The sequence below is a fragment of the Thalassophryne amazonica genome, chromosome 15, assembly GCF_902500255.1.
Source record: "Thalassophryne amazonica chromosome 15, fThaAma1.1, whole genome shotgun sequence".
Taxonomy (NCBI): Eukaryota; Metazoa; Chordata; class Actinopteri; order Batrachoidiformes; family Batrachoididae; genus Thalassophryne; species Thalassophryne amazonica.
The window spans coordinates 16,617,224-16,642,006 of record NC_047117.1 but is presented as its reverse complement, the minus strand read 5'-3'; the positions used below and the strand labels follow the sequence as shown (position 1 = coordinate 16,642,006).

At 41.8% G+C, this 24,783-nt stretch overlaps 1 protein-coding gene across 1 annotated transcript in view; it reads left to right on the top strand.

Moving 5' to 3' along the window:
• The window catches only part of trim2a (tripartite motif containing 2a), a 55,659-nt gene extending 32,595 nt beyond the window's left edge, over window positions 1–23,064 (top strand). Inside the window, 13 exon segments of the mRNA XM_034187354.1 lie at window positions 10,700–10,878; window positions 12,929–13,166; window positions 14,283–14,434; window positions 14,518–14,698; window positions 18,082–18,720; window positions 18,722–18,774; window positions 18,776–18,819; window positions 18,927–19,020; window positions 19,115–19,283; window positions 20,451–20,619; window positions 20,810–20,880; window positions 22,058–22,198; window positions 22,850–23,064. Coding sequence (XP_034043245.1) covers window positions 10,745–10,878; window positions 12,929–13,166; window positions 14,283–14,434; window positions 14,518–14,698; window positions 18,082–18,720; window positions 18,722–18,774; window positions 18,776–18,819; window positions 18,927–19,020; window positions 19,115–19,283; window positions 20,451–20,619; window positions 20,810–20,880; window positions 22,058–22,198; window positions 22,850–23,002 — 2,238 coding nt within the window. The 5' untranslated portion in view covers window positions 10,700–10,744 and the 3' untranslated portion in view covers window positions 23,003–23,064.
• The last annotated feature ends 1,719 nt before the right edge of the window (window positions 23,065–24,783 follow it).

The window sequence follows — 24,783 nt, the reverse complement described above, 5'->3', positions numbered from 1 at the left end:
AAAAACATAATTTCACTGAAGTCGATCTGGTGTAGAATTGCACGAAACATGTTTTTGTTTCCTGTGAGTGAATATTTAAACTGGGCTCAGAGTCAGGAAAATAGAAAAGTGGTGCAGCCTGTGTAAGGAGCGGCATCCACATCCTCCTCTGCCCTTCACCTGTGACGGCTTCCAAGACTTTGTCTCTGCCACAACCACAGGCAGGACAACAGTCTGTTGCACTGGTTGTGGGCCGTCCTTCTTTGCTACAAGGGGCAGATTATCATCGCAATATGCATTATGCAAACATAACACAAACAGACACACATTCACACAAAAATCTTGGACTAAACCAACAGCAAAAGTGTGCTATTGCATTTCTATTTGCAAATACAAACTGCTGCACCATCACCTGTTGCCACCTGCAGCAATATTGCAATACAATTGCATTCATGTGCAAACATACAAACAGATATTGCATCACTTTTGTCACACTTGTGAGACAAGAACCAGCAAGAGACCATCTGTAGGTGTTCAAATGAACAGAAAGTGGCAGCACTTTGAAAGACATCTCACAAAAAAAAAAAAATACATATGGTCAAAATGAAGTATTACAGCAACAAACATTGATCCCTTTCATACAAGAAAACAGATCAAATCCAGGGTTCCTTCTGGTTCCTTCTGGTGTGACGTGTTGTCGCATTGCATCACTGCATCCACTACACTACGGGACAGCCTTGTGTCCTGGATGGCAACCACCCAGGCAGTTAAGTGGGCCATCTCCACCTCTTGAAAGAAGCCATCTATCAGGATCAGAATCAAATTTGTTGCCAAGTAAGTTTGCACATACAAGGAATTTGGTCTGGTATTACTGGTGCATAAACAATAAGAAACAGAAAAGGAAAAAAAAAAAACACTTCTGTAAGAAGTAAAAGAGTCAAATAGACAATACTATATTCACTGTTAAATAAATATAACGTGGTAGAACGGGATAGTGCAAAAACAGATGATTGGAGTACAGGTGTACAGTACCTTTCAGTGCAGGGAAGAACACACTGTGCTTTATGTTAGTGGGGGAGAGGGGGCAGAGTAAATGGGGGTTTCTGGCATTATTTATTAGACCAACTGTTTTTGTGTTTTGAGGTTTTGGTCCCGATGGACCTCAGCTGCCTGCCAGAAGGGAGGGTGACAAAAAGTTTGTGAGCTGGGTGGGAGGGATCAGCCACAATCTTCCTTCCTCACCTCAGAACCCTGAAGAAGTACAGGTCCTGCAGGGATGGCAGACGGCAGTCAATCACCTTTTCACTGCATGGAAGATACGCTGCAGTCTCCTCCTGTCATTGGCAGTGGCAGCAGCATGCCAGCTGGTGATGGAAGAAGAAGAGGTGAAGAGGATCCAGGTTAATGTGGATGTCCTCTTGGCCTTCTCCAGCCGCTGGGATCCTCAAAACTGAGAAACGCCCCACATGTCCAAAATGTGTGAGCTGGCATTCTCTCACAATGCAAGTAATACTCCTCAACTTGGTATCCTTGAGTAACCCTTTGTTTGACACAAAGTTGCAGCGATACCCAAGGGTCCTCCGAAGAGACCTAGTGCCAGAGACATCTAGTTGTCACCTTAGATCATAAGGCTCTCAACCATACAGTGAGACAGGAAGCACCAGGATCCTAAAAACTTGGACCTTCATTCTCCTAATAAGATATTAGCATCATCAAATAACTGTGTCCAGTGATGCATGACTCTATAAACATCTCTCCCTCTCAAAACATGGTGGGCCAACAAACAAAAGTTGCACAATGCCCATGGACATCTTGGTGGATTCCCTGACTTGTCTTCTCAAAAACTGGCACACTCAATAACACTCAAGAACTGCCAACTCCAGACAGATTTACCATTCAGTACCGCACTGTTTGTTGTTGCTGTTACGTATAAAATACGTAATAAAATAATCTGCGTTTATTTATTTCTCTGTCTTTCTGTCTGTTAGCAGGAGTACGTCAAAACTACTGCACAGATTTTGACGAAATTTTCACCACAGATAGATATTAGGTCATGGAAATGTTCATGTAGCCATCTCCTGACTTATCTAAAGAAACCTGACTGTAAAAGTAGCTGATTACTACTGTGCATGCTCATACTCTGAGCCTCACTCTTACTTGGCTACCAAATCCAGTTAACCTGATTGTGTGTGCTGTGGGAGCCGTGTAGCTTTAACTGCATTTAAGCCTTAAATTCAGCTGAAGTGTAAACAATGTCAGGTGCACATTGTGCTGTTGTTGACTGTGCAAATGGTTATTATAGTCTTGAAAGGTGGCATTAAAGGTGGTGTGTTATTCATATTTGTGAGCACAAAGCTCTGGAATGCACATGCGAACCACTGTTTGTTTGACACAACTGTCCCATGGAGGAGAAAACCCACACCTGGTGTAAGAGATGGATTAAAACAGTATGTCTGTCCATTCTAGTTATCACAGTCAGAACAGAACTTTGTTACGGTAAACAATGACAAGACTTACTTTTCTTGTTGAGCCGCTTTTAGAGTGCTCTCTCATCATTTTCCATCAAATATTATACAAATATTTGGATGTTTATGAGTGCAATGGTAACATTCCATCTTCCACCTCATGAAATATTCTTTCCATTGCACAAATGAAAAACATAAATGATTTGTTTTATGTAACATCTAAAATAGATCCTTGTCATTTTATATTTTATTAATTTATAAACAACAGAAACGGGACTTGCGCCCTTCCTAGTCCTATGGTGTCCACCAAAGCTCGGTAGTGAGACTAAGATGCCCTGTCTCACCCAGGTGTCATTTGTGCTACAATGGTCCCATGCAAACCCGGAGCTGTGGCGGGGCCAACCCAGCATGCGTGGCTCTGCCCACGGCAAACAATGCTTTCTCAGGACCTCCCCCAACTTGCTCTTGAGCTCCCCTCGGTGCATCCAGCCTTCCCGTCTGTTACCCAGCGAGTCTGGGCAATGTGTCGAGCTGCTGTTTGTTTTTAAGCTAAGCGCCATGGCCGCTAGAGCAAGTGTGCGATGGTTGCAGCGTGCAATGGTACAAAATGTATGGAACCAAATTTCCACGGTAAATGGAACACAATGGCAAATGGGACGAATGATCCATATCACATGACATACAAACTACCAATCAAATGACAACATCTACTGTATTTAGGTGCTATATAGTCAGTGATATCTGCATACATGTTTACACCAGTATTTCTGCCAATCCATCCATCAGTCAATTTCAGGAGGTCCGGTCGAAAAAGTCCTCAAAATCCTGTCTGATTTGTTTCACCTCTTCTTCATCAGTTAAAATACAGGGCTAATTTGCAGCTCCTGTACTGTATGCTAACGCAATAAGTTTGTCTTTGTGTTTCCTGTGAACAGAGAGACCTCGGTGCTTACAAAAAAAAGTTTCAAACCATCAACTTTCCACCTTTTAAAGTCATCTAAACTACACCAGTTGGTCATGTTTATATTGCAATCTGCCATCTTTCCCATGTTGGTTGGTGTAGCAGCGGTAGCCAGTCAATCCCACAATGCAACGCGAGATCAAAACGCACAATTCGCTTATTCCATATTGAGTCATAGATTTTTTTTCTTTGTTGAACAGTTGGAATTAAAACTGAAAGCCTCAATACAGTCTAACTCTTTCTTTTCAACTCCACTGTTGTGGAGTCCAGAGGCAAAATGATATTAAAAAAAACTATATTGCTGTCTAAATACTTACACACCTGACTGTATTATCTTGCTGAAAAGGTGCCTCAGGTGATCACCATCTTTACAGAGTTGTGTTTGCGATAGAGGTGTGCGCAGAGTTAGTCGACTCTATCTTTGTATTTATTTTCTTGTTGAGTCAAAAAGCAGATTCTGCAGCTGCAGAAAAAACCCAGTCAGCTTTGACTCTCCCAGCTACCTGCAGGCTCTTAGCGCTCACATGATGCTGCACATGCTCACTGCGGAGCCATGAGCCAGCATTTTCTGTAATTCACCAGAGAGAGAGAGGGTGGGTGGGAGGACAGGATTGAATTGGAAGACAAGAGCAGGAAGTGCAAGTGATGGGTGGAGAGTTAAGGAAAGAAGGAATGATGTAAGAACTGAAATACAGTCCAGCTGAATCAACCTCCCTTCAACTTCACTCATTTGGGTGCACACCCATAAATGTGCACACACTCATATTGCCTTCTGTTAATTCTACATGGAGAAAAATGCCATTTAGTATCACAATGCAGGATGTGTTTTAAAGTGACCTGATGCCCGGATTAAAGGAATTTTAGTGGAATCGTGAGGTGGATGACGCCTGCCGATCAGCTGCCGTATGTAAGTGCCGCTTGCTGTTCAGAGCAATTTTCATAATTTTTGCCGCAAGTGCTTTTTGGTGGTGCAATTCTTCAATTTCAGATAAATGCTTGAGATGGCAGCTCAGTCGGAATGACTGCTTTCAACTGGTGCAGATTATGCAAAAGTGGATGCTTGTGCACGCTGTGACCTTGTGCACAGTCAGTGTATAGATTCTGTTGTTTCATAGTGGCCATCCCCAAGGTTGGAGATGATCATTACATAACCATTGTTATATTTCATTATGTCTTCATTATTATATCTGCAGATCTGCATTGTGACTTTCTGGCATTAAAATGACCCATGCATGTTTTTATTGTAGTGATTTTTAATCTCAGTTTTTGGTTAATAGAGGTGGCTCCTGTTAGGCCGGTCAAATGTTTACATATGATAGTTAATTTGCTCCGTCATCTACCATTCATGGAGCATATTTGATATGAGGCAGGACGTGCGTCCCCTGTGGGTTCCCCCGGGAGGAGAGGTGGTTCCCTTCTGTGACTGTATTAAATGTGAGGGAACAATAGGAGCACTGACACACTTTAGTCTTTGTGATCGTATGACAGGAACATCAGACAAGACAAAGATGCATTAAAAAGATGTGAGCAAATATGACAGGACAGAAAGTTGCACTCAATGAAGAATCTAAATATTTTCAGTCTTACCTCCCAGCACAGGGGTTCTTGATGGAGAGCTCACAATACAGATTCTCCATGTGCTTCTGGAGTTGTGCCAGGAAGGGCATCTAGTGTAAAACTTGTGCCAGTTCAAGTTTCAGATCCATACCAGATCCACTGTGGGGACCTCGAGCAAATGGGACAAACCAAAACAAATCGGTACAGAAGGGGTAGTATTTCTCACCTTTTCAGCAAGCCAGCATGAGAGGCCCAAGGGCCCTATCTTGACAATCTACACTGTAAGTGTCCAACTCTTACTAATTTACCCAGTGAGGGCGTTCCTGCATGCATTGGATTATCATATTTTGAGGGTCTTTAAAGTCACATTGTGCAAAACCAGTTTTTAATCAACATTTCATAGTTATATGTTATTGGTGTTTAACATTAAACAGGTTCAAACTTTCAGGATTCTGTGACTGTGCCTTTACAAACAGACCTACTTTCAGCAAAACGTAGACCTGAAACAGCTCATTTTAGGCTTTTGTGATGTATGTAAGGGCCCACACATAGTATGAATAAGTACAACTCAGGGCGACTCATGGGCGGAACAGCTTGTATAAGCGAACCATGAAAACATCGAGCTGATAGGCAAGCGTGCACAATATCGCTGCGACAGTTTGTGCACGCGGTAAAACCGTGCGAGCAGCTGCGCGATGTGGTTACACATCGCGCAGCTGCTGTGAAAATAAAAAAATATGTAAAATACGTGCCACCCACGCGATTCGAACCTGCATTTTTCAAAAGCTCTGATTGCCAGCCAGAAACTTTACCACTGAGCTGCCATCACTGTCCTGCAAAAGGTGCGAGAAATCCCTGATATCAAAAAGGACATGGATGTATTTAAGAAAAAAATAAAGCCACACACCATATAAAAACACCTCATTTTATTGATTCCCTCTGATCAAGCGGGCAATACAAGTATGAACTGTGTGTTCCTCTGTAGATGACCCATGGTCACAGACGTACAGTCATGAAATTGTTAGGGTTGGGTGGAGGTGAACCAAGGGACGAGGGGAACCCCTAGATGCAGGACAGCAGAGGCGATGAGAGTGGCGTTAAAGCACAGTTTTATTAATGATAAAGAAACCAGTCAAGAATGTCATGTGGTAACAACACTTGGAGTCGGGAGTCCTCTTCTAAATCCTGGTGAGTGCCACAGAGGAATGCCACTGCACTGCCGGTAGAAGCTCCAGGGGAGTGCTCACCAGAACTGGGGACTCCTTCCTGTAAAGGGGAGTGCACAAACCGAGTAAGCCGAGCCAATGAGTGACTTTGCTGCTTGGAGTGTATTTCCAAAATGAACCACCAAATTCAGCGAGTAGTATTTCAGGTATACAGAATAATATTCAAACAGATATCAGTCTTCTCAATAAAAACAGGATTCCAACAAAAGTCTTTCTTACGTAAAAAGAGTGAATTAAGCTGAATTAAGCATGTCTCATCAGATACGGGTGCAGACCAAGCAAGGTGTAAATGATAATGCCTAATTATGTGTAGGGACAAAAATGAGCACTAGATGGAGGTAAAGTAAAGACAGACTAAGAACTGTGAGGACATAAAGGGTCACTAGAGGGAAGCAGAGAGTGCTAAACACTGATGCCGCATTCACACCGGGCGCGATCAGACGCTACAAATTCGCGGGGGTCACGTGGCGACGGACGCGCCTCCTTCGCCCGGTGTATCGCTCTGCTTGGATGGACTTTTGCTGCAAAAATTCGCCCCAGTGCGTCATCAAATAGGAGGAGCTTCCATTCCGCTTGGCATCAAGTCATCATGATGGACCTTGATCATACGGAGCGAGTTGTTGTGAAAAGCTCCCAATACAGAGAGTATCATTATTTGCTGCAGGAGCTGCGTCTGGATGACGGCCGCTTTCAGCGGTCCTTCCGCCTCTGCAGGACCCAGTTTGAGGACCAACTGTCCCATTCACACGCGCACATGTAAACAATAAAAAAAAAAGAAATTCCGCTGCTTGCTGCAGCTCACTCTTCCCCCCCAAAACTCTGTCATAATTGTGTTTTGAAACCAGTCACCATTTGTTTTATTATACATCTGTGTAGTTAATTAATAAAATATTCTCCACACAGATGATTCCCTCGCACGCACACGTAAAAAAGAAAGAAAGAAAGAAAGAAACTCCGCGGCTTGCTGTGAGGCTGCTCCTCGCTCTTTCCCCAAAAATCTCTGTCATAATTGTCTTTAGAAACCAGTCACCATTTGCTTTATTATACATCTGTGTAGTTAATAAGTAAAATAATCTCCATGGATGATTCCCTCACGCGCGCACGTAAAAGAAAAAGAAACTCCGCTTCCCCTGCTGTGGTGCTGCTGCTCACTCCAAAAACTCTGTCATAATTGTGAAATAAAGGACTAAAGAGACATAAGTCCTGCTCACAGGCTGCTACCAGAGACAGGACATCTTCAGTCAAACTCCAGACATCTCCACGTCACTACATATTCAGTCCCTGATTGGTCATTGCGGCGCGAAGAGACGAAAAAGGAGGGCGACACGACATGACGCAACGCAATATCGTGCTAAAAACGCGCAAAACGCTCAAAATCGCTTCACTCGCATCGCATGCGTCATTACATAGGAATTACATGGCAACCTGTGGCTGCAGTCGCTTGTGTCGCGCCCGGTGTGAACGCAGCATGAGAGGTAATAAAGGGCCAATGCAGAGTATACAAGACAAGAAAAAGGGTGAAATTGACAAGGAGTGATACAGCAGGAAATGACTGAGAAGGAAATGACAAAAACTGAGACAGACAGAACATGACAGACAAAAGCTGGGAAATGCAAAGAATGTTAGACCAGAAAATATGTGATACAAGATAAGAGGCTGGGAAATATAAAGATAACCTAAAGAGATTGAAGAAGACAGATCAGAGTTGGTAAGAGATTAACAAAGAGGAGACCAGAACCCCAACACAGACCAAACCGAAATGACATGAATGAGAAGCAAGGCACTCTTATCATGTCCACATCTGCTGGCGGCATGTCCAGCCAGCCCTGCATGCGTGTCTTGTGTACAGTGCACCACAGGACAGACACCACGTCATGTGGAACAGAGCTCACATGGGTGGCGTGACATTCGGATCGCCCACTGCGTGTTATTATCTGACGGTCCAGATCACCTGGGGTAGCCTGTCAATGTGCGTGGCGTGCAAGCACTCGCTGCAGCCCATTGCAACAGTGATATATGTTTTTATGTATGTCCAATTGAGGACAGCAAGCAGACACACTTGCGTTACAGTGGACAGTTGTTAGTTCATGTCCGTCTAAACACAGTACGTGTTCTCCAGGGACGTCCAAATCCACAGATCTCCACAGCCGCTCCTGTTGGCGTCCACACCTCCTGTCAGTTCAGTGCACACACCAACATGTCACTGTGTCTATTTGCAAAGCCACACTCGTGGGGGCACTTAGACAAATTTCACATCCAGCTTGCCAGTGATTGTCTGCTGATTGTTGTCGTGTTAGCAATATGAATGGCCACACATTTTCTAAGTGCCATGTGAGTGGTGTTCGTGATGTTCGTGTATGTCACCTGGAATTTGGCTGACACCTGCTGCGAGAGGGTTCGATGGGCTCTCACAGCGCACACTCTGTCTCTCAGCAGCTGGTGTGTGCAGATAGTTGTAGCAACAGGTGTACGAGGTGTTAGAGGCAGCTACGATTTTACACGTTTTACATACGATTCCTGCTTCATACGCACTTCATGAGCAGTTCAACCAAATTTGTGCTATGTGTGAAGGGGCCCTAAGGGATGTCTGGACTACTGGTAGTTCTGTGGGACACACATATTTGTACACATATTCTATGGCTCATTTAATGTGAAACTACAACCAGATTTAACTGTAAATTTAAAAAAAAAGGATTTTGCAAAATACAGCCTCTTTAAGGTACAGCACTTTATTTTGTAGGTTCAGTGTCCCAGTGATGTGTGCTGTACTGCTGTTCTCAGCACACAGTGTGTTCATTCACTCTACAATTAAATATTTATTGCTGAAAGTACCTTTTATGGACACAGCTGAGCTGATGTACAGTCCGGTTGAATGCTTTTCCTTCAGAAGAGTTCCACCTCTGGACACACTGACCCGTCATAAATAACAATAATCACCTCCACCAAGGACAAGCTCTCTGCCTGCTTCTCAGCAAGATTTTTTTGGCAACTAAAAAAACATTTTGGTGGAAACTTTGTTTGTCATAAGAAAAGGAGTCCATAAAATTTTTACCTTTATCTGCAGATCCAGGAAGAGTGTAAAAAAAAAAACAATACTGATGCTATTTTATATAAAATGTAAATAAAAATTGTTTTTTGTTTTTACAATAAAACAGTTAAAGCTACAGTGTGTCGGTTTTTGTGTCACCTATTGGTGCAGTTACAGATGGCGTTCCTGCTTTCAAACAGTGTTAAAGATGTTTGATGTATTTTATGTGACTTTTATGTGTTTGAACACTTGATGTTTCCTCTCACAGTGAGGGTGAAGACTAGAGGTGGGCGATACCAGGAATTTTGCTATTGATCCGGTACCAAGTAAATACAGGCCCAGTATCGCCGATATCGATACCGATACTTTTTCATATTTAAGCTTCATAGATCCAAAGGATCCAAAAGACTTAGAATTTCAAAATAGAATTTCGCCAAACATTGTACGTGACAACAAAATACTTTATTATCACAATCAACATTTTTGTTTTAAAAAAAATCACTCAACACAACTTAAAACAAAATCTCCTGAGGTAGAGGGCTGACAAACCACAATACAAGGGTGCGCTGCTCTGTGTTGTGTGACACAGCACAGCGCTGCTCTTACAGACAGAGAGTAGACTTTGATGAATCTGCGTGCGCAGCAGTCAGTGCGTGCAGGAGAAAAAAAACTTGAGTATCGATCTTTTTACACGAGGATTGTTCAATATCAATACCAGTGTTGGTATTGATATTATCGGTATTAGGATCGATTCGCCCACCTCTAGTGAAGACACTTCATGTTGTTGTTCTTCAATCAATCAATCAATCAATCAATTTTATTTATATAGCGCCAAATCACAACAAACAGTTGCCCCAAGGCGCTTTATATTGTAAGGCAAGGCCATACAATAATTACGTAAAAACCCCAACGGTCAAAACGACCCCCTGTGAGCAAGCACTTGGCAACAGTGGGAAGGAAAAACTCCCTTTTAACAGGAAGAAACCTCCAGCAGAACCAGGCTCAGGGAGGGGCAGTCTTCTGCTGGGACTGGTTGGGGCTGAGGGAGAGAACCAGGAAAAAGACATGCTGTGGAGGGGAGCAGAGATCAATCACTAATGATTAAATGCAGAGTGGTGCATACAGAGCAAAAAGAGAAAGAAACACTCAGTGCATCATGGGAACCCCCCAGCAGTCTAAGTCTATAGCAGAATAACTAAGGGATGGTTCAGGGTCACCTGATCCAGCCCTAACTATAAGCTTTAGCAAAAAGGAAAGTTTTAAGCCTAATCTTAAAAGTAGAGAGGGTGTCTGTCTCCCTGATCTGAATTGGGAGCTGGTTCCACAGGAGAGGAGCCTGAAAGCTGAAGGCTCTGCCTCCCATTCTACTCTTACAAACCCTAGGAACTACAAGTAAGCCTGCAGTCTGAGAGCGAGTTCTTTCACGTTTATGTCATTCTCTATATCCTCTTTTGCCTTACCGTCTGTCTGTGCTGCTCCACAGGGTGCAGACTAAGCGGAAGAGGAACTCTTGGCTCAGATTTGTAGGATGGCCAGTGAAGGCTCCAGTATTCCCAGTCCTGTGGTCCGCCAGATTGACAACCAGTTCTTGATCTGCAGCATATGTCTAGACTGCTACGAAAACCCAAAGGTTCTCCCGTGCCTGCACACCTTCTGTGAGAGGTCAGTGGTGTGTTTGACTTTAGTATTTTCTGTGTTTATCACTCAGGAAGAAGCGCACATGTCAAGATTTAAATATGCAAATGAGAGGTGAAAAAACAAGTGAATGCAAATGAATAATTTGCATGTCTCAGAAAGGAGTAGTGAGTACTGAATCATATGTAAGTCCAGTAATAGAATCTTTTGCTAATTTCTAATTAATAATGACATTTGTGCAAAAGAGCATCAATCCTGCCTCCTGTCATGTGGGAACTAGTGGAATTCCTCATATTTTTAATTTAAGTTACAACTGCATTATTACTTTCTTGCAGATAGCATCGATAAATGTTTATGGGGTTAATGTTGAGAAAAGACAAACATTGATTGTTATGTGCATTAAAAAAGAGCAGATTTGTTGCAGCGATAATACTGTAATCAATTATTTATTTAAATGCAGCACCAGCAAATGAACTCATAATGTGGTTTATAATATGGAAATGTCCCAGAATTTTTATTATCTGTAAAAATATTTCAACCACTAGATGGTAGCAAAGAGAAAATGTGTATTTACATATTGTATGAGGTGACCCAATATAAATAAATAAGATAAGAATAATGTCCTCAGCAGTTCAGCTGCACTGATACATTAAAGAAGGCATAATTGAGTGCAGAATAGAACAAAACTCCTGCATCACCACTGCAAATGTATGTGAAGTCTGGGGGGTTTCCCAGTCCAGCAGAAGAACCAACCATGGACTAAGACTGCAGATGGGACGAGGTCCTGGATAGTTGCATATTCAGGTTCTAACTCCTGTGATGGAGCGGAATGTAACTGGATGTGGGAGCAGACATGGGGTCAAATACTTTGCATTGTATTTAAATACAAATACTTTAGATTTTTGAATTCCAAATACAAATACAAATACAAATACGTTGTACTTTTTCAAATACAGATACAAATACAAATACTTTATATTTTGAGTATTTCAAATACAAATACTTTCTATGAACTATAAACAACAGATCAACACAAAAACTGATAAACCGATGACAATTTATTGTGAAAATAGCATGACCAAATACTACTGATAAGTAAAGGATTGAATGTTTTATCACAAATTCACTATTATAATATCACCGACAATAATCAAACTATCACAATATATATTCTGTTTCCATCAATATTGCATCCTTTTGTATCCACAAAACAATAATAAAATGTCATATCTGGTGTGTCTCAACATGGTGTCACAGAGATTCCCAAGTTTGGAAAGTATTTGAAAAAGTATTTGGAAAAGTATTTGGAAATACTTGGGATAGGCGAAGTATTTGAAATGCAAATACTTTGAATTCAAAATCAGAAAATACCAATACTCTGAAAAATGTATTTAAGTATTTTCAAATACAAATTCTTTTGTATTTGGCCCCATGTCTGCGTGGGAGGCCACACTGTGGTTTAAGTTGGCATCAAGAAGGTCTTGAGTCCACAACTTTCACCTCAAGTCTTTTTGTGCTGAGTTTTTTTTTTTTTTTGGGGGGGGTCAAAAATATGCAAGCTAGCTGAAATGGAAAACTTGAGATTGTTTTCCATGACCCTGAAGTGGAAAACTGTTTTAGGGTTTTTGTGGTCACTTCTAAAGTTTTTTTTAAATGCAGGAATGAAATACCGTCATAACCAGGTTTGGGAGGGTTACATTCAAAATGTCATCCAGTAAAAATGACTAATTATGCACAAAAAATTTGATCTGACAACAATTCGGTTACTAGAAAATTAAAATCACATTAGTCAAGTCTGTAAGAATCAAGCAATGATGGATTACATTAGGAAACAAAAAAAATGAAGAGCCACAATCTCACTGGAATTCCAAGTCACTTTAGTCAGCAGTAGTCAATACAATAATGGTTTGATGCTTTTTTGTTGTAGGTTGCTCCATTTCTGGAGCAACACAAACTGCATTTACAAAAAAAATGAAATGAGTGAATCCTTCTGTTATGAAACACAAGAAATGCCTTCAACCAAAGGAGCACATGTAGTCCACATGGTCTTCATATCTTCTCTGGTCTCTCCCATCAGGTGTCTGCAGAACTATATCCTGGCCAACAGTCTTACACTGTCTTGCCCTGTGTGCCGTCAGACCTCTATCCTACCGGAGAAAGGAGTGGCAGCACTGCAGAATAACTTCTTCATCACCACCCTGATGGATGTGCTGCAACAGACGCCAGACAGCTGCAGCCGGGAGGCTGCCATCCTCAACAACAGCACCACTGAGGCCACAGGCCAATTGCTGTCCTGCCCCAGCCATGGAGGCAGCGTAAGAGACCAACTGCCCCCGATCCACCGCCACTTTGATTTTCCTGTAAAACTCGCACACAGAAACAAGATTTTGTCCATAAAAGCAACGTAATGATGCTCACTACGAATAATGGGTCATTCACCTGTATGTACACATTTGGGCTGCTCTTGTCAAATTAGTAAAGATTTTTTACTTTGATGGCATTAACTAAAAAAAAAAAAAAAAAAAAGCGAACTGGCTACTTTACAGCCAGTTCCCTTGTCTAGGTTTAGATGGCTCATTTTTTTTTTTGGTTTTTCCATTAAATTAAAGCTGTGTACAACCATTCAAATTTCAGAAAATGGACAAACTTTAGTTTCTGCTGAAATCCAAGCTTGATAGTGTCAGATTATTTTTGAAACATGTTGCAAAATTACAGCTCTTTTTAATGAACAGAACATATTTACCTGGGGGGAAAGCCAAACTGAATATTTTATTTTATTTTTAACGCTGTGCATGTGCAAATGCATGAGGGTTTGAAATTAGCGGAAGTTTCCTTTCACTTCGCGTGCACGCTAACATCTGTAAGGTGTCTTGTAAATCACTTCAGAGGTGTCATCTGGTTTTAAAAACAGCATTTGTTTATTTTTCTGTACCTTTTAGAAAATATATGAGAAACACATTAGATTTATACAGAAATAAGCTGTTTCAGAGTGTTTTCTGAGATGTGAGACTATTTTATTCAAGAGAGCAGCCAGCAGAGATCACCGTGCCTCTCTACTCAGATTGGCTGTCAAGATGTGCTTCCCAGCATCCCTTGCGCATGTTAGGGGATGCCCCCACGTGATCACTGACATTGCTATCATAGACTTTATGTGTCGCTACAGTAAGAAGTTCAAAGCCGTTCTTTTGAAGGTTTCCCATTCAGGGGAACTATTTATTATTTTTTTCTAGACAATGTGAATTTTGATCATACTGGTAATGGCACATTATGAATCCCCTATTTAAAGGCTAATAAAGAAAATTCATTTTATGACCTAAATATGAAAAATCTGAAAGGCCATACAGCTTTAATGTTCACTTTTTTGGCAAAGGTTTGACACTTTTGGCTGTAAAAACCTAGACAGCATGACATGTGCTTTTGTTGTCACCCAGCTCATGGAGTTTTACTGTCCGCCGTGTGAGACAGCCATGTGTCAGGAGTGTACGAGCGGAGAACACAGAGAACATCCAACGGTGCCTCTTAAAGACGTAGTGGAACAGCACAAGGCCTCGCTGCAGGACCAGCTCGACACCGTCAAGAGGAGGTACGTAATACAGCAGCGAGTGCGCTGGTACCAAAGCACACTTGGTCACATGACCTCACCTTCCTCATCCCACCTCCCCTCAGGTTACCAGACATCAACTCCGCCCTGCAGGCGCTCTCAGAGATCCTGCAGCAGTTGACCAATCAGAAAAGTTCCATTGAGGATGGCATTCATGCTACTTTCGATGAGCTGCAAAAGTCGCTCAACGTTCGCAAGAGCGTCCTGCTGATGGAGCTGGAGGTCAACTACGGCCTCAAGCAGAAGGTGAAACGTGTGGAACACAGCTGACGTGCACATCGTGTTTGGATGTTTAATCTGCTGCACAGTATGTTTGACGTTTCCTTTTTGATCAGAAACACTCATCTTTACTTCTTAGGGCAGGAAACCATGAATTTGAGGAACATTTTAAAGCTTTTAACCTTCTTAAAATAACAATCAGGCTGTGCTTGATGACATCAGCTGGTGCATTACAGGCCAAAGAAGGCGGGGCGGAGCTCCGTTACGTGGTTTGTTCCTGATTCGCTGGTGTGCAGACGCGGTCTTGAGGGACATCCGCTATCCACCTTTGAGCTGTGTAGACATTATAGTTACATGTTTCTGCACAGGTTTTGATTTTGTGCATGAAAACAGATTTGCTCTTCATGCTTCTCCTTTTGTCCTCTGGTACCATAATCTCCATTCTTAGAGTACACACACACTACATGTCCGTACGTGGCGCCGTGCCTGTGTAAAGTAGCACAAAGTGATAACAGGAGGTGGGTGCAATCCTCTGAGGTTGAAGGTTTAATGGCCTCTCTTTTTGGACAAGAAGCGGAATGCGATGGTCAGATGTGGGTGAGTCTGTCCCTGTGACTTCCTGAGGATGTTGTGATCATCCAGATTTAAAGACGAGTCATTAAAAATTATATCAGCAAATGATAATTTGGCATGAAAACATGCAGTCACATGCATGGGTCTGAGCATGTGGACTTTAGCTGGTTTGAATCTGCATAATACTGACAGTTTGTTTATGATTATAGTGATGCTTCATTTTTAAGAAGCTCTTCATCTCTTGAGGGGTATTTCCACAGAAGTGGAGCAGGTTCTGTTTGGAAGGATTTCAGCTAAAAATAAAATGGATCAGAGGGCTGATGCACACTCTGCACCTAAACCTGTTGTTTACGACTTCATATTTAGACTTCATCATGAATCCACTTAAAACAGATCAGTGTGACGTTTTGATCAAATATCTAGTGACATTAGTAGAGGAGATATTATAGTAAATGTGTATATTCTGCTTGACCTTTGACCTATCTATTCCAAAGTTACGCTGTGCTTCTGTGCTTGCGATTGGAGAAACTGTGCACAGTGCAAGTATTTGCATTTTGCACCACCAGTTATCCAGCTTCATCCTGAAGTGGTGTGGAGAAGGATTTCCTTAAAAAGAAGAATGGAAAGTTCAGCTGCAGTTTGCCAGCAGGCACATGAGAGATGCAAGCCTCGATCTGATCTGTTTTGTTGGATGAAAGTCCTTTTCTGCTCAGCTCCACTATGAAGCTGTGAGTGGTGACGTAAAATGCAAAACTCACACTAATGCACAGTTTCTCCAATCACAGGCACAGAAGCTGAAGACATCTTCAGGGTTATCTTGTCGTCTTTGTTGTGTGGGCCGCTGAAGAGGAGGTACTGCTGGCCCACCACCACCAGAGGGCGCCCTGCCTGGAGTGCGGGCTCCAGGCACCAGAGGGCGCCGCCGCCGTACGAGAGCAGTCAGGGTGACAGCTGTCACCCATTACTGGACACAGCTGACTCCACTCAGCCCGGGGGTATATCATCAGGACGGCGTCTCCACCTCAGTGCCGAGATATCGCCTTAAGACTGAGGTAACGTTCTCTGCATTCATATACTGAATAACCAGCTAAAACTTGTTAAACCTTTTCAGGACTGCTGACTACTGATAGCTAAATTGCTTGGATAAGTACTCACCTTCCTGCTATATATTGACAAGAGGTGGAGGCGGCTCTTCCCCTCTCCGTTACTGGGTGCTGTTGCATCCACTCCTGTGTGTTGTTGCTCTCTCCCGCCAGCAGTACCGGATCCGACGAGCGGAGGCAGTGGCCACCTGGGAATTCGGGACTTGGCGGTTCCAGTATTTCCAGGGTTCGGTGGCAGAGGAGATCTGGGTGGTTCCGGTTCGACTGAGATGGACGTCTCCTACCTTCGAGCCTGCCCACACGACACCAGCGGATTTGACCCCAAATTGTTAATTGTTGTATTCGTTGTGCTCGTTTCACAACAGTAAAACTTGTTATTCACCTTTCTCCATTGTCCGTTCATTACGCCCCCTGTTGTGGGTCCGTGTACCTACACTTTCACAACAGTCTCGGTGGCTTTCCTCACTCTTCTTCTTGCACGGTCACTCAGTTTTGGGAACTACTGCCTCCAGACAGATTTACCATAGAGTACCATACTGTTTGTATTCTTACTAACTGAGGTAATTAATGTCCAAGATGTGATCAGTGTCTTGGAAATACTAGGGGAGCTAAGACCACTACCTTTGCACCCCCCAGGACTAAACTGAACCAACGTTTTTAGGTTCCTTAGATGACCCCAAAACACAATCAGGATGTTCCCAAAAATAAAAACTGGCCTCAAGCCAGTTATCCAAGATGGCCACCAAAATAGGTTTTTCACTAAAACACCTTTAAACAACATATAAACAACTTGAATATCACAGAGATTCAATGGGAAGACCATTGCAGGTCACAGCAAACTCATTTGTGCCTAAACTAAATTAATTCATGGGTTTAAGATTCAAAATGGCATCCAAAATGACCGCCAATAGACCCTTATCATTGAATCTCTGTGATATTTGAGTTGTTTATATGTTGTTTCAAGTTGTTTTAGTGAAAAACCCTATTTTGGCGTCCATCTTCGATAACTGGATTGAGGCCAGTTTTTATTTTTGGGAACATCCTGATTGTGTTTTGGGGTCATCTAAGGAAACTAAAAAAGTTGGTTTGGTTTAGTCCTGGGGGGGGGGTGCAAAGGTAAATGGTAAAATAGTAAATGGACTGCATTTATATAGCGCTTTTCCATCTGAATCAGACGCCCAAAGCGCTTTACAATTATGCCTCACATTCAACCTGATGTCAGGGTGCTGCCATACAAGGCGCTCACCACACACCGGGAGCAATAGGGGATTAAAGGCCTTGCCCAAGAGCCCTTAGTGATTTTCCAGTCAGGCGGGGATTTGAACCCATGATCTTCTGGACTCAAGCCCAACACCTTAACCACTAGACCATTACCTCCCCCAAGGTAGTGGTCATAGCTCCCATCGTAAAATGTTCATGTATCCCATCCCTGATTTGCATGAAGAAAGTGATAGTTTATATGTGTTATAAGAAAGGGTGCACTTAATTATGCACACTATCATTTTGGCTTTTAGGGTTTTATTTCTTTTAATTCATGATCTTGAGATTACATTCTACTGTGAGTTTAAAGGGCATCATTTTAGAAATTTTAATATATAAAGTCAGATTTTTTTGTGCATGTCATAAAGAAAAAAAAAAATCAAACATTTAAAGTTCAAGGGTGCTGAAGGATTTGTAGGCTTCCTTTCTAATCACAGGGTGGCCTTGCTCTCCCCTGGTGTGTTTGACATGTAGGTGCTCCAGGCCCAGCTGGACACCCTCTTGCAGGGCCAGGAGGGCATCAACAACAGCTGTAACTTCACGGAGCAGGCACTGAGCCACGGCACCGAGGCTGAAGTGCTGCTAGTAAATAAACAGATGAGCGAATGTCTCATTGAGCTGGGCAGCCAGGAGCTCCCTCTGCAGCCTGGAGAGAACAACCACCTGGACTTCATTGTGGAGACAGAAGGTCTAAAGAAGTCCATCCATAATTTGGGCACTATTGTGACCACAAGCGCTGTGGCTTCTGAAACTGTGGCCACGGGTGAAGGACTGCGGTATTGTGTGGTGGGCGTGCCAACATCTGTCACTATAACCACTAAGGACAAAGATGGAGAGCTGTGCAAAATGGGGAATGCATCCATCACCGCTGAAATCTCCTCAGCCGACGGCAGCAGAGGTGAAGGAGAGATAATGGACAACAAGAACGGCACTTACGAGTACCTGTTCACAGCTCCTAAAGAAGGCTGCCTGACTTTATCCCTGCGTTTATATGACCAACACATCAAAGGAAGCCCCTTCAAGTTAAAGGCCACCAAGTCCATAGACGTGTCGCCAACTCTGGACGGCACGAAGAAAAGGCTGAAGTCACCAGGCAGCGGACACGTCAAACAAAAAGGCCATCAAGAGGCCTGCCAGCATGTACAGCATGGGGAGGAGGAAGAGAAACCATCGAGGATGACCTGATCTTCAGAGTGGGGTAAGGAAGCTGATGTGGCTGATCTCCAGCTGTTTCACTTCCAATCAGCATTAATCATCTTTGTGAATGTTATAACCATCAAAACAAATTTTGTGAACATGGTTGTATTTCATGTTTTCAGGCACCAAAGGTCGAAACAAAGGGGAGTTCACGAATCTCCAGGGAGTGGCCGCCTCGTCTTCGGGAAAAGTTCTGATAGCAGACAGCAACAATCAGTGCGTTCAGGTCAGTGCGTGAACGTGAAGTCTACTAAAACAACGCTCAGAGCGCCGCCTGTGTTTTAAGTCCCTTTATTTTGTCTATATGCAGATTTTTCTCCAATGACGGGCAATTCAGAAGTCGTTTTGGTGTGCGGGGTAGAACACCGGGTCATCTGCAGCGGCCAACGGGCGTGGCCGTCCACCCTAACGGTGACATCATCATCGCTGACTATGACAATAAGTGGGTCAGCATCTTTTCAAGTGAAGGAAAGTTTAAGGTGAGTCGTAATTATCACACTGACATCTCATAAACATCACGAGGAGAGTGTCGTAACTGCAGATTATGCAAATATTCATTTTACTAATGAGCTGGTTGAATGAAAATTAATCAGCATTTATTCTGATAACTAATTTTTTCATTTCCAGTCATTTGTCTGATTAAATGCTCTTCTTACAGATTTCCAAATGTAATAATGATAATGAGGCTGATATTTTTTACTGTCTCTTCGATTTAGATGTTTGTTCTGAAATATCAAGTTATTTGAAGATTAAACTATCAGGTTCAGAATAATAATTAAAAAATATTTATTTGAATTTTATATTCTCAACAATTATTATTTTATACAGAAATACATTTCTTTATATGCATTTATGTAGAAATAACTACTATGGACAGTTTTTTAAAAATGACACTCACAATGCTTTTGTTGAAAAAATACAATTTATGACATTAAAGTCCAAAGAATTGGTTGCTTCCTGTCAGTGGCGGCTCCAGGGTTTTTTTTTTTCCCCCTCCTTCTTCTTGTTGGCATATGATTATTTAATTGCTGGGGGGTGGACAAATTTGTACTAATGTGCATGTATGCATTTAAAGTAAATTTGCCTACTACAGTTTATTACCTAGTAAACTGCCTACAACATACAGTACATGCTAATTCACAATTAAAATGCAAAACAGACTGAAAATAATTATAGCAATTGTTGTTTAAAAAATCATAACATTCAATCAAAATTTGGGGAAAACCTCAGGAAAACAAACAGTAAAAAAACTACACAGCTAACAACAAAGGACACAGTCTTTCCTTTAGGTGGCGCTGTTCTTATTCAGTCTTTTTGAATGTTGGAATGAGTCTCAGTTTGAACAGGTTCTGATTCTTGGCTAAAGACGTGGGGGGGGGAAAAAAAAAAATCTATTTTTGAATCATGCCAGCCTCCCAAAACAAACAGAATAGTGAAAAAAATAAATGTGTTACACATTATCTGAGAGGTATAAATTGGGGTTGCTGTAGAAACTGGAGGCGTTATAAGGCAGAATTAAAGAAGAGTGATGGTGGTTAAAAGACTAAACAGAAACCATGTTTTGAACATCACTTGGCATTTTTTTGGTGGGGCTAGTCAAATTTTGGCAACGTCTAACAGACATTTAACAACCTTTATTTGTACAGAATAAGATTGGCTCTGGGAAGCTGATGGGCCCTAAAGGCGTGTCGGTGGACAGAAACGGTGACATCATCGTGGTCGATAACAAAGCCTGCTGTGTCTTCATTTTTAAACTCAATGGCAAGCTGGTCACCAGGTTTGGTAGCCGAGGCAATGGTGACAGACAATTTGCAGGTAAATTTAATACACACACTGCCCCCTGCAGTCTTCATCAAAACAGCCCGCCCCAGTTTGAAAACCGCTTAAATCCAATTTCTCCTAAACACATCTGTCTCTTTAGTGATTTGCAGTCATGCCGCATACTTGTACCAGACAGATTCTGTCTTGCTGGTCCCCGGAGACTTTATTGATTTTATTTTTCCAGGTCCTCATTTTGTTGCTGTCAACCACAACAATGAAATCATCATAACTGATTTCCACAATCACTCAGTCAAGGTCAGTGCTCTGCTGAAGCAGTTCCGGCGATACACAAAATGTTGACGGCATCTTATTCCAAAATGTACAATATATTTTTGTCTTCTGTCGCACATTAATAAGCTGTTAAAAATTTGCTGACTGCTGTCTGCCTACACAGCTGTTGTGCAGCAGATTAATGAAACAATCCTGCAAATGGTGATACAAGCACCAAATCTGGCACAAATACTCCTTAGACATTATTCTTTTGAAAACCCGATTGGCCACTTGCATTTTCATTAGGCAGTCAGGTCAACTGAAGATTTACACAGGGGTCAAAATTAAAAGATTAAAAGATACTCCAATCATATTGAAAACTATACCACAGTATTTGTCTGATCATAAATTTTCCAAATAGGTATAATTTAGGCTATCAATGACTAAATGTTTTAGAGTTATGGGGTAAAAACAGCAAAAATGGTGACAAAGGTCAATTTCAGTTTGTACAGGGGTTAAAAGTTAAAGTTTCCTCAATTTTGGCAAAAAGTGGTGCAAATTAATGGTTGAGCTAATAACTGGAATTGTTTTCACTGTGTTGAATGCTTGGTCTGCAAAGTAAAGGTCAAACAATGACAACGTCCATTGGATTCTATGATATGTGACATATGTTATTCTGTAACATGCTAACTAAGCATGACACAAGGTGCAAACTATTTGTTTTTAAAACTATAAATGCAACCAATGATTTGCATCATTTTTTTTTTTTTTTTTACTAAAACTGGAGCAACTTTAACTTTGGACTTCTGTACAAACTGAAATTGAACTTTGTCACCATTCTTGCTATTTTTACCCCATAACTCCAAACATTCAGTCATAGATAGTCCAAACTATACCTTTTTTGGAATCTTTATGATCAGACAAATAATGTGGTATAGTTTTCAATATGATTGGAGTATCTTTTAATTTGGACCCCCATGTAATTGTTCAATTGTCCCCTACCTGGCTGCCTTTGAAAATTCAAGTGGCCAATCAGTTTTTTTTTTTCAAAAGAGGAATGTCTAAGTATTTGTGCAAAATCTGGTACTCGTATCACCATTTGCAGGATTCCTCTGTAACTATTCCGTTATCTGCTGCACTAAAAGTGACTCTTTATTTTAAGTTCACAGGTGAATCATGTACTTTGTTCAATACTTTTATTTTCTTGGAAAACAACATGTAGGTGTTCAACAATGAAGGTGAATTTTTACTGAAGTTTGGTTCTAACGGCGAGGGAAATGGCCAGTTCAATGCACCCACGGGTGTGGCGGTGGACATCAACGCAAACATCATCGTAGCAGATTGGGGCAACAGTAGAATCCAGGTCAGTGAGAAATACAAGGTCTGACCTTTGAATCAAGTCAAGTCTGGGAGCCTGCACTGGTGCTGTGCTTCACTGTATCAATGACACTACAGAACCGCCTTGGGTCCTGGATGGCAGCCACCCAGGCAGAAAAGCATCTTTCTCCTGCAGCCATATGAAGCACGAACCACGGACTGCATTTCTGCGGCGCGTTTACATTTGATGCACATACTTAAAGTGCTTTACAATGATGCTTCACATTTCCAAACCACCCCACTCCACATATACACACAAACAAACATTCATAAGGTGCTCAACCAGAACAGCTTGAGGATTCAGAGTCTTGATCTGGAAAAAAAAAACCCACATCCCTTGATTTGTGTGTGTGTGTGTGTGTGTTTGTTTAAAATATCTACATATAGCTGACAGAGGTGACTTTCTATGTAAGTTCCACATATTGCAGAGCTAATGTTACACTATTTAAATAAAAGCCCCATTGTGTAGGATTTAGTGTCACCTAGTGGTGAAGTTGCAGGTACTACTAAGATGGCAACATCCAAAAACAACCTGTTTTTCATAAATGTATACGAGCAACAGTATCTATACAGTATGTTGTGAAATCTACAGAACGTTTTGGTAAACTGTGATCTCTTCTGGTTCTCTGTGTCTCAGGTGTTCGATGGCAGCGGCTCATTTCTGTCCTACATCAACACATCAGCAGACCCGCTGTACGGCCCACAGGGACTGGCACTCACCTCAGATGGACATGTTGTGGTCGCAGATTCGGGCAACCACTGCTTCAAAGTGTATCGCTACCTGCAGTAGTCTTCAAATCACCCCATGTACACACAAACACGAAGCATCCGCTGTGTTTGTTTGTCGTCAGCGTGCCATCTCTTTGACTTTTCATCCGTGGTGCACGGTGTGACCCCTGACCTTGAAGAAACAGTTGGTGTGAGTGAAGTCGAGTATCTTTAATTTTCACAGAAACCTTTCTCACTGTTGCTTTATTATTTAAAATTTTGTCATCAGATACATGATGCATCACAGCTTCAGGAACGATTTAGTGCTCAGCAGCGGCCACAACTGTTTTCAGACCCTGTTGCAGTGTTTGTGATACGGACCAAACAAAGCCGTTGCTGTCAGGGCATCGTTTTGTGCTTGAATGATGATGGATTGCCCCCTTTAATTGTGATGCTACAAACAATATTTTGCACATTTGTATTTTAACTTTTAATCAAATACAGGAAAATTAAACCAATTCTTTGTTTGCCAGGTGTCACAGGGGTGTTGCCATTGGAGAGTTTGAGGCATTCAGAACACTCACTCTTTTACTGAAGCAGTTCATTTGTGCTTTGGGTGTCATAAAACAATGAATCATTTTGTTTTCCAAGCTTTTTCAAAAGAAAGGGAAGTGCTTTCAGAAGAACTGGCTTCATCTCCTGTTTTGAGCATCTCAAATAACAGGTCATTTTCGAGAGGAATTTGTTTAATTTAGTGTTTCAAAGATTTTGAAACAGCAATGTGTTCTGAAACAGTTGGTTCATTTAGCATTTTGAGTCTTTCAAAACATTGAATTACTTTCTGAGGCAATTGTTTCATTTTGTGTATTGTCATACTGTCATTGGTTCATTCATTATTCAAAACTATGAGAGCAAAGGTTTGTAGGGAACTTCCAAGCATGAAGCCACGTGTGTGTGCATGATTTTTACAATAATAAACACCACAGAAGCTCATGAATAAGAATCTTATCCAAGCTCAGGCTTCACAGAATCTTCCAATCAGAACACTGTTTCATTTGTGCCACTTTTACAGTATCTGAGACAAACGGCCTATTTTACATCATATATTCATCACAAATATGTCTTGATGTACAATGATAATGTGTCTACGTTAACAGTATAATAAAAAAAATTGTTTGTGTTGTGATCAGATAAGGGTCCAAATATGAGCCACTGATGTGATGAATTAGTGTGTGCAGGTTTGACTGTCTTTGTTATTCAGACTATTGTCTGAATTGAGGTAAATTGCAACACCTACAATGTTTGTCATGAAAATAATTTGTTCTTGTAGTACTGTACAGTCGGTTTAATCACACATCGGACACAGAGCAGCAGATCTATAAAAACTTGAACTACTTGTTATGGATAAGACGCGGAGTGAGGAGTGGTCCAGTTATCTGACTGAACCCAGCATGAAATAATCAGAAGCAGTTCCAAAAAGAAAACCTTTATTTTCTCCCCTTTGTGCTATACATAAAATACTACTTAATTAAAATTCTGGTGAGGTGAAAAGGCGGCGCGCTCTCTCAGCGTCTCAACAGTTGGAGTCCGAAAGTTCAGGACTCAGGAGTTCCACCGACAACCCCCCCCGGTGACTTTTTCCCAGAACTGTACTCGGCGAAGGAGGAACAGAGATGAGATTATTCAACACTATTACTACGAATATTGTTTGGAGGCAAACTTATCAGCTACACGTTTAGGTCTGAATTTCCAACTTAATTCAAGGAGGCTGCTGCTCACAGCTAGTGGAGGATCATTAATCCGCACGCCATGCCATGAGGAGCACGCCAAACACTGTCCACAATAATTACTTATAGCTGCGTA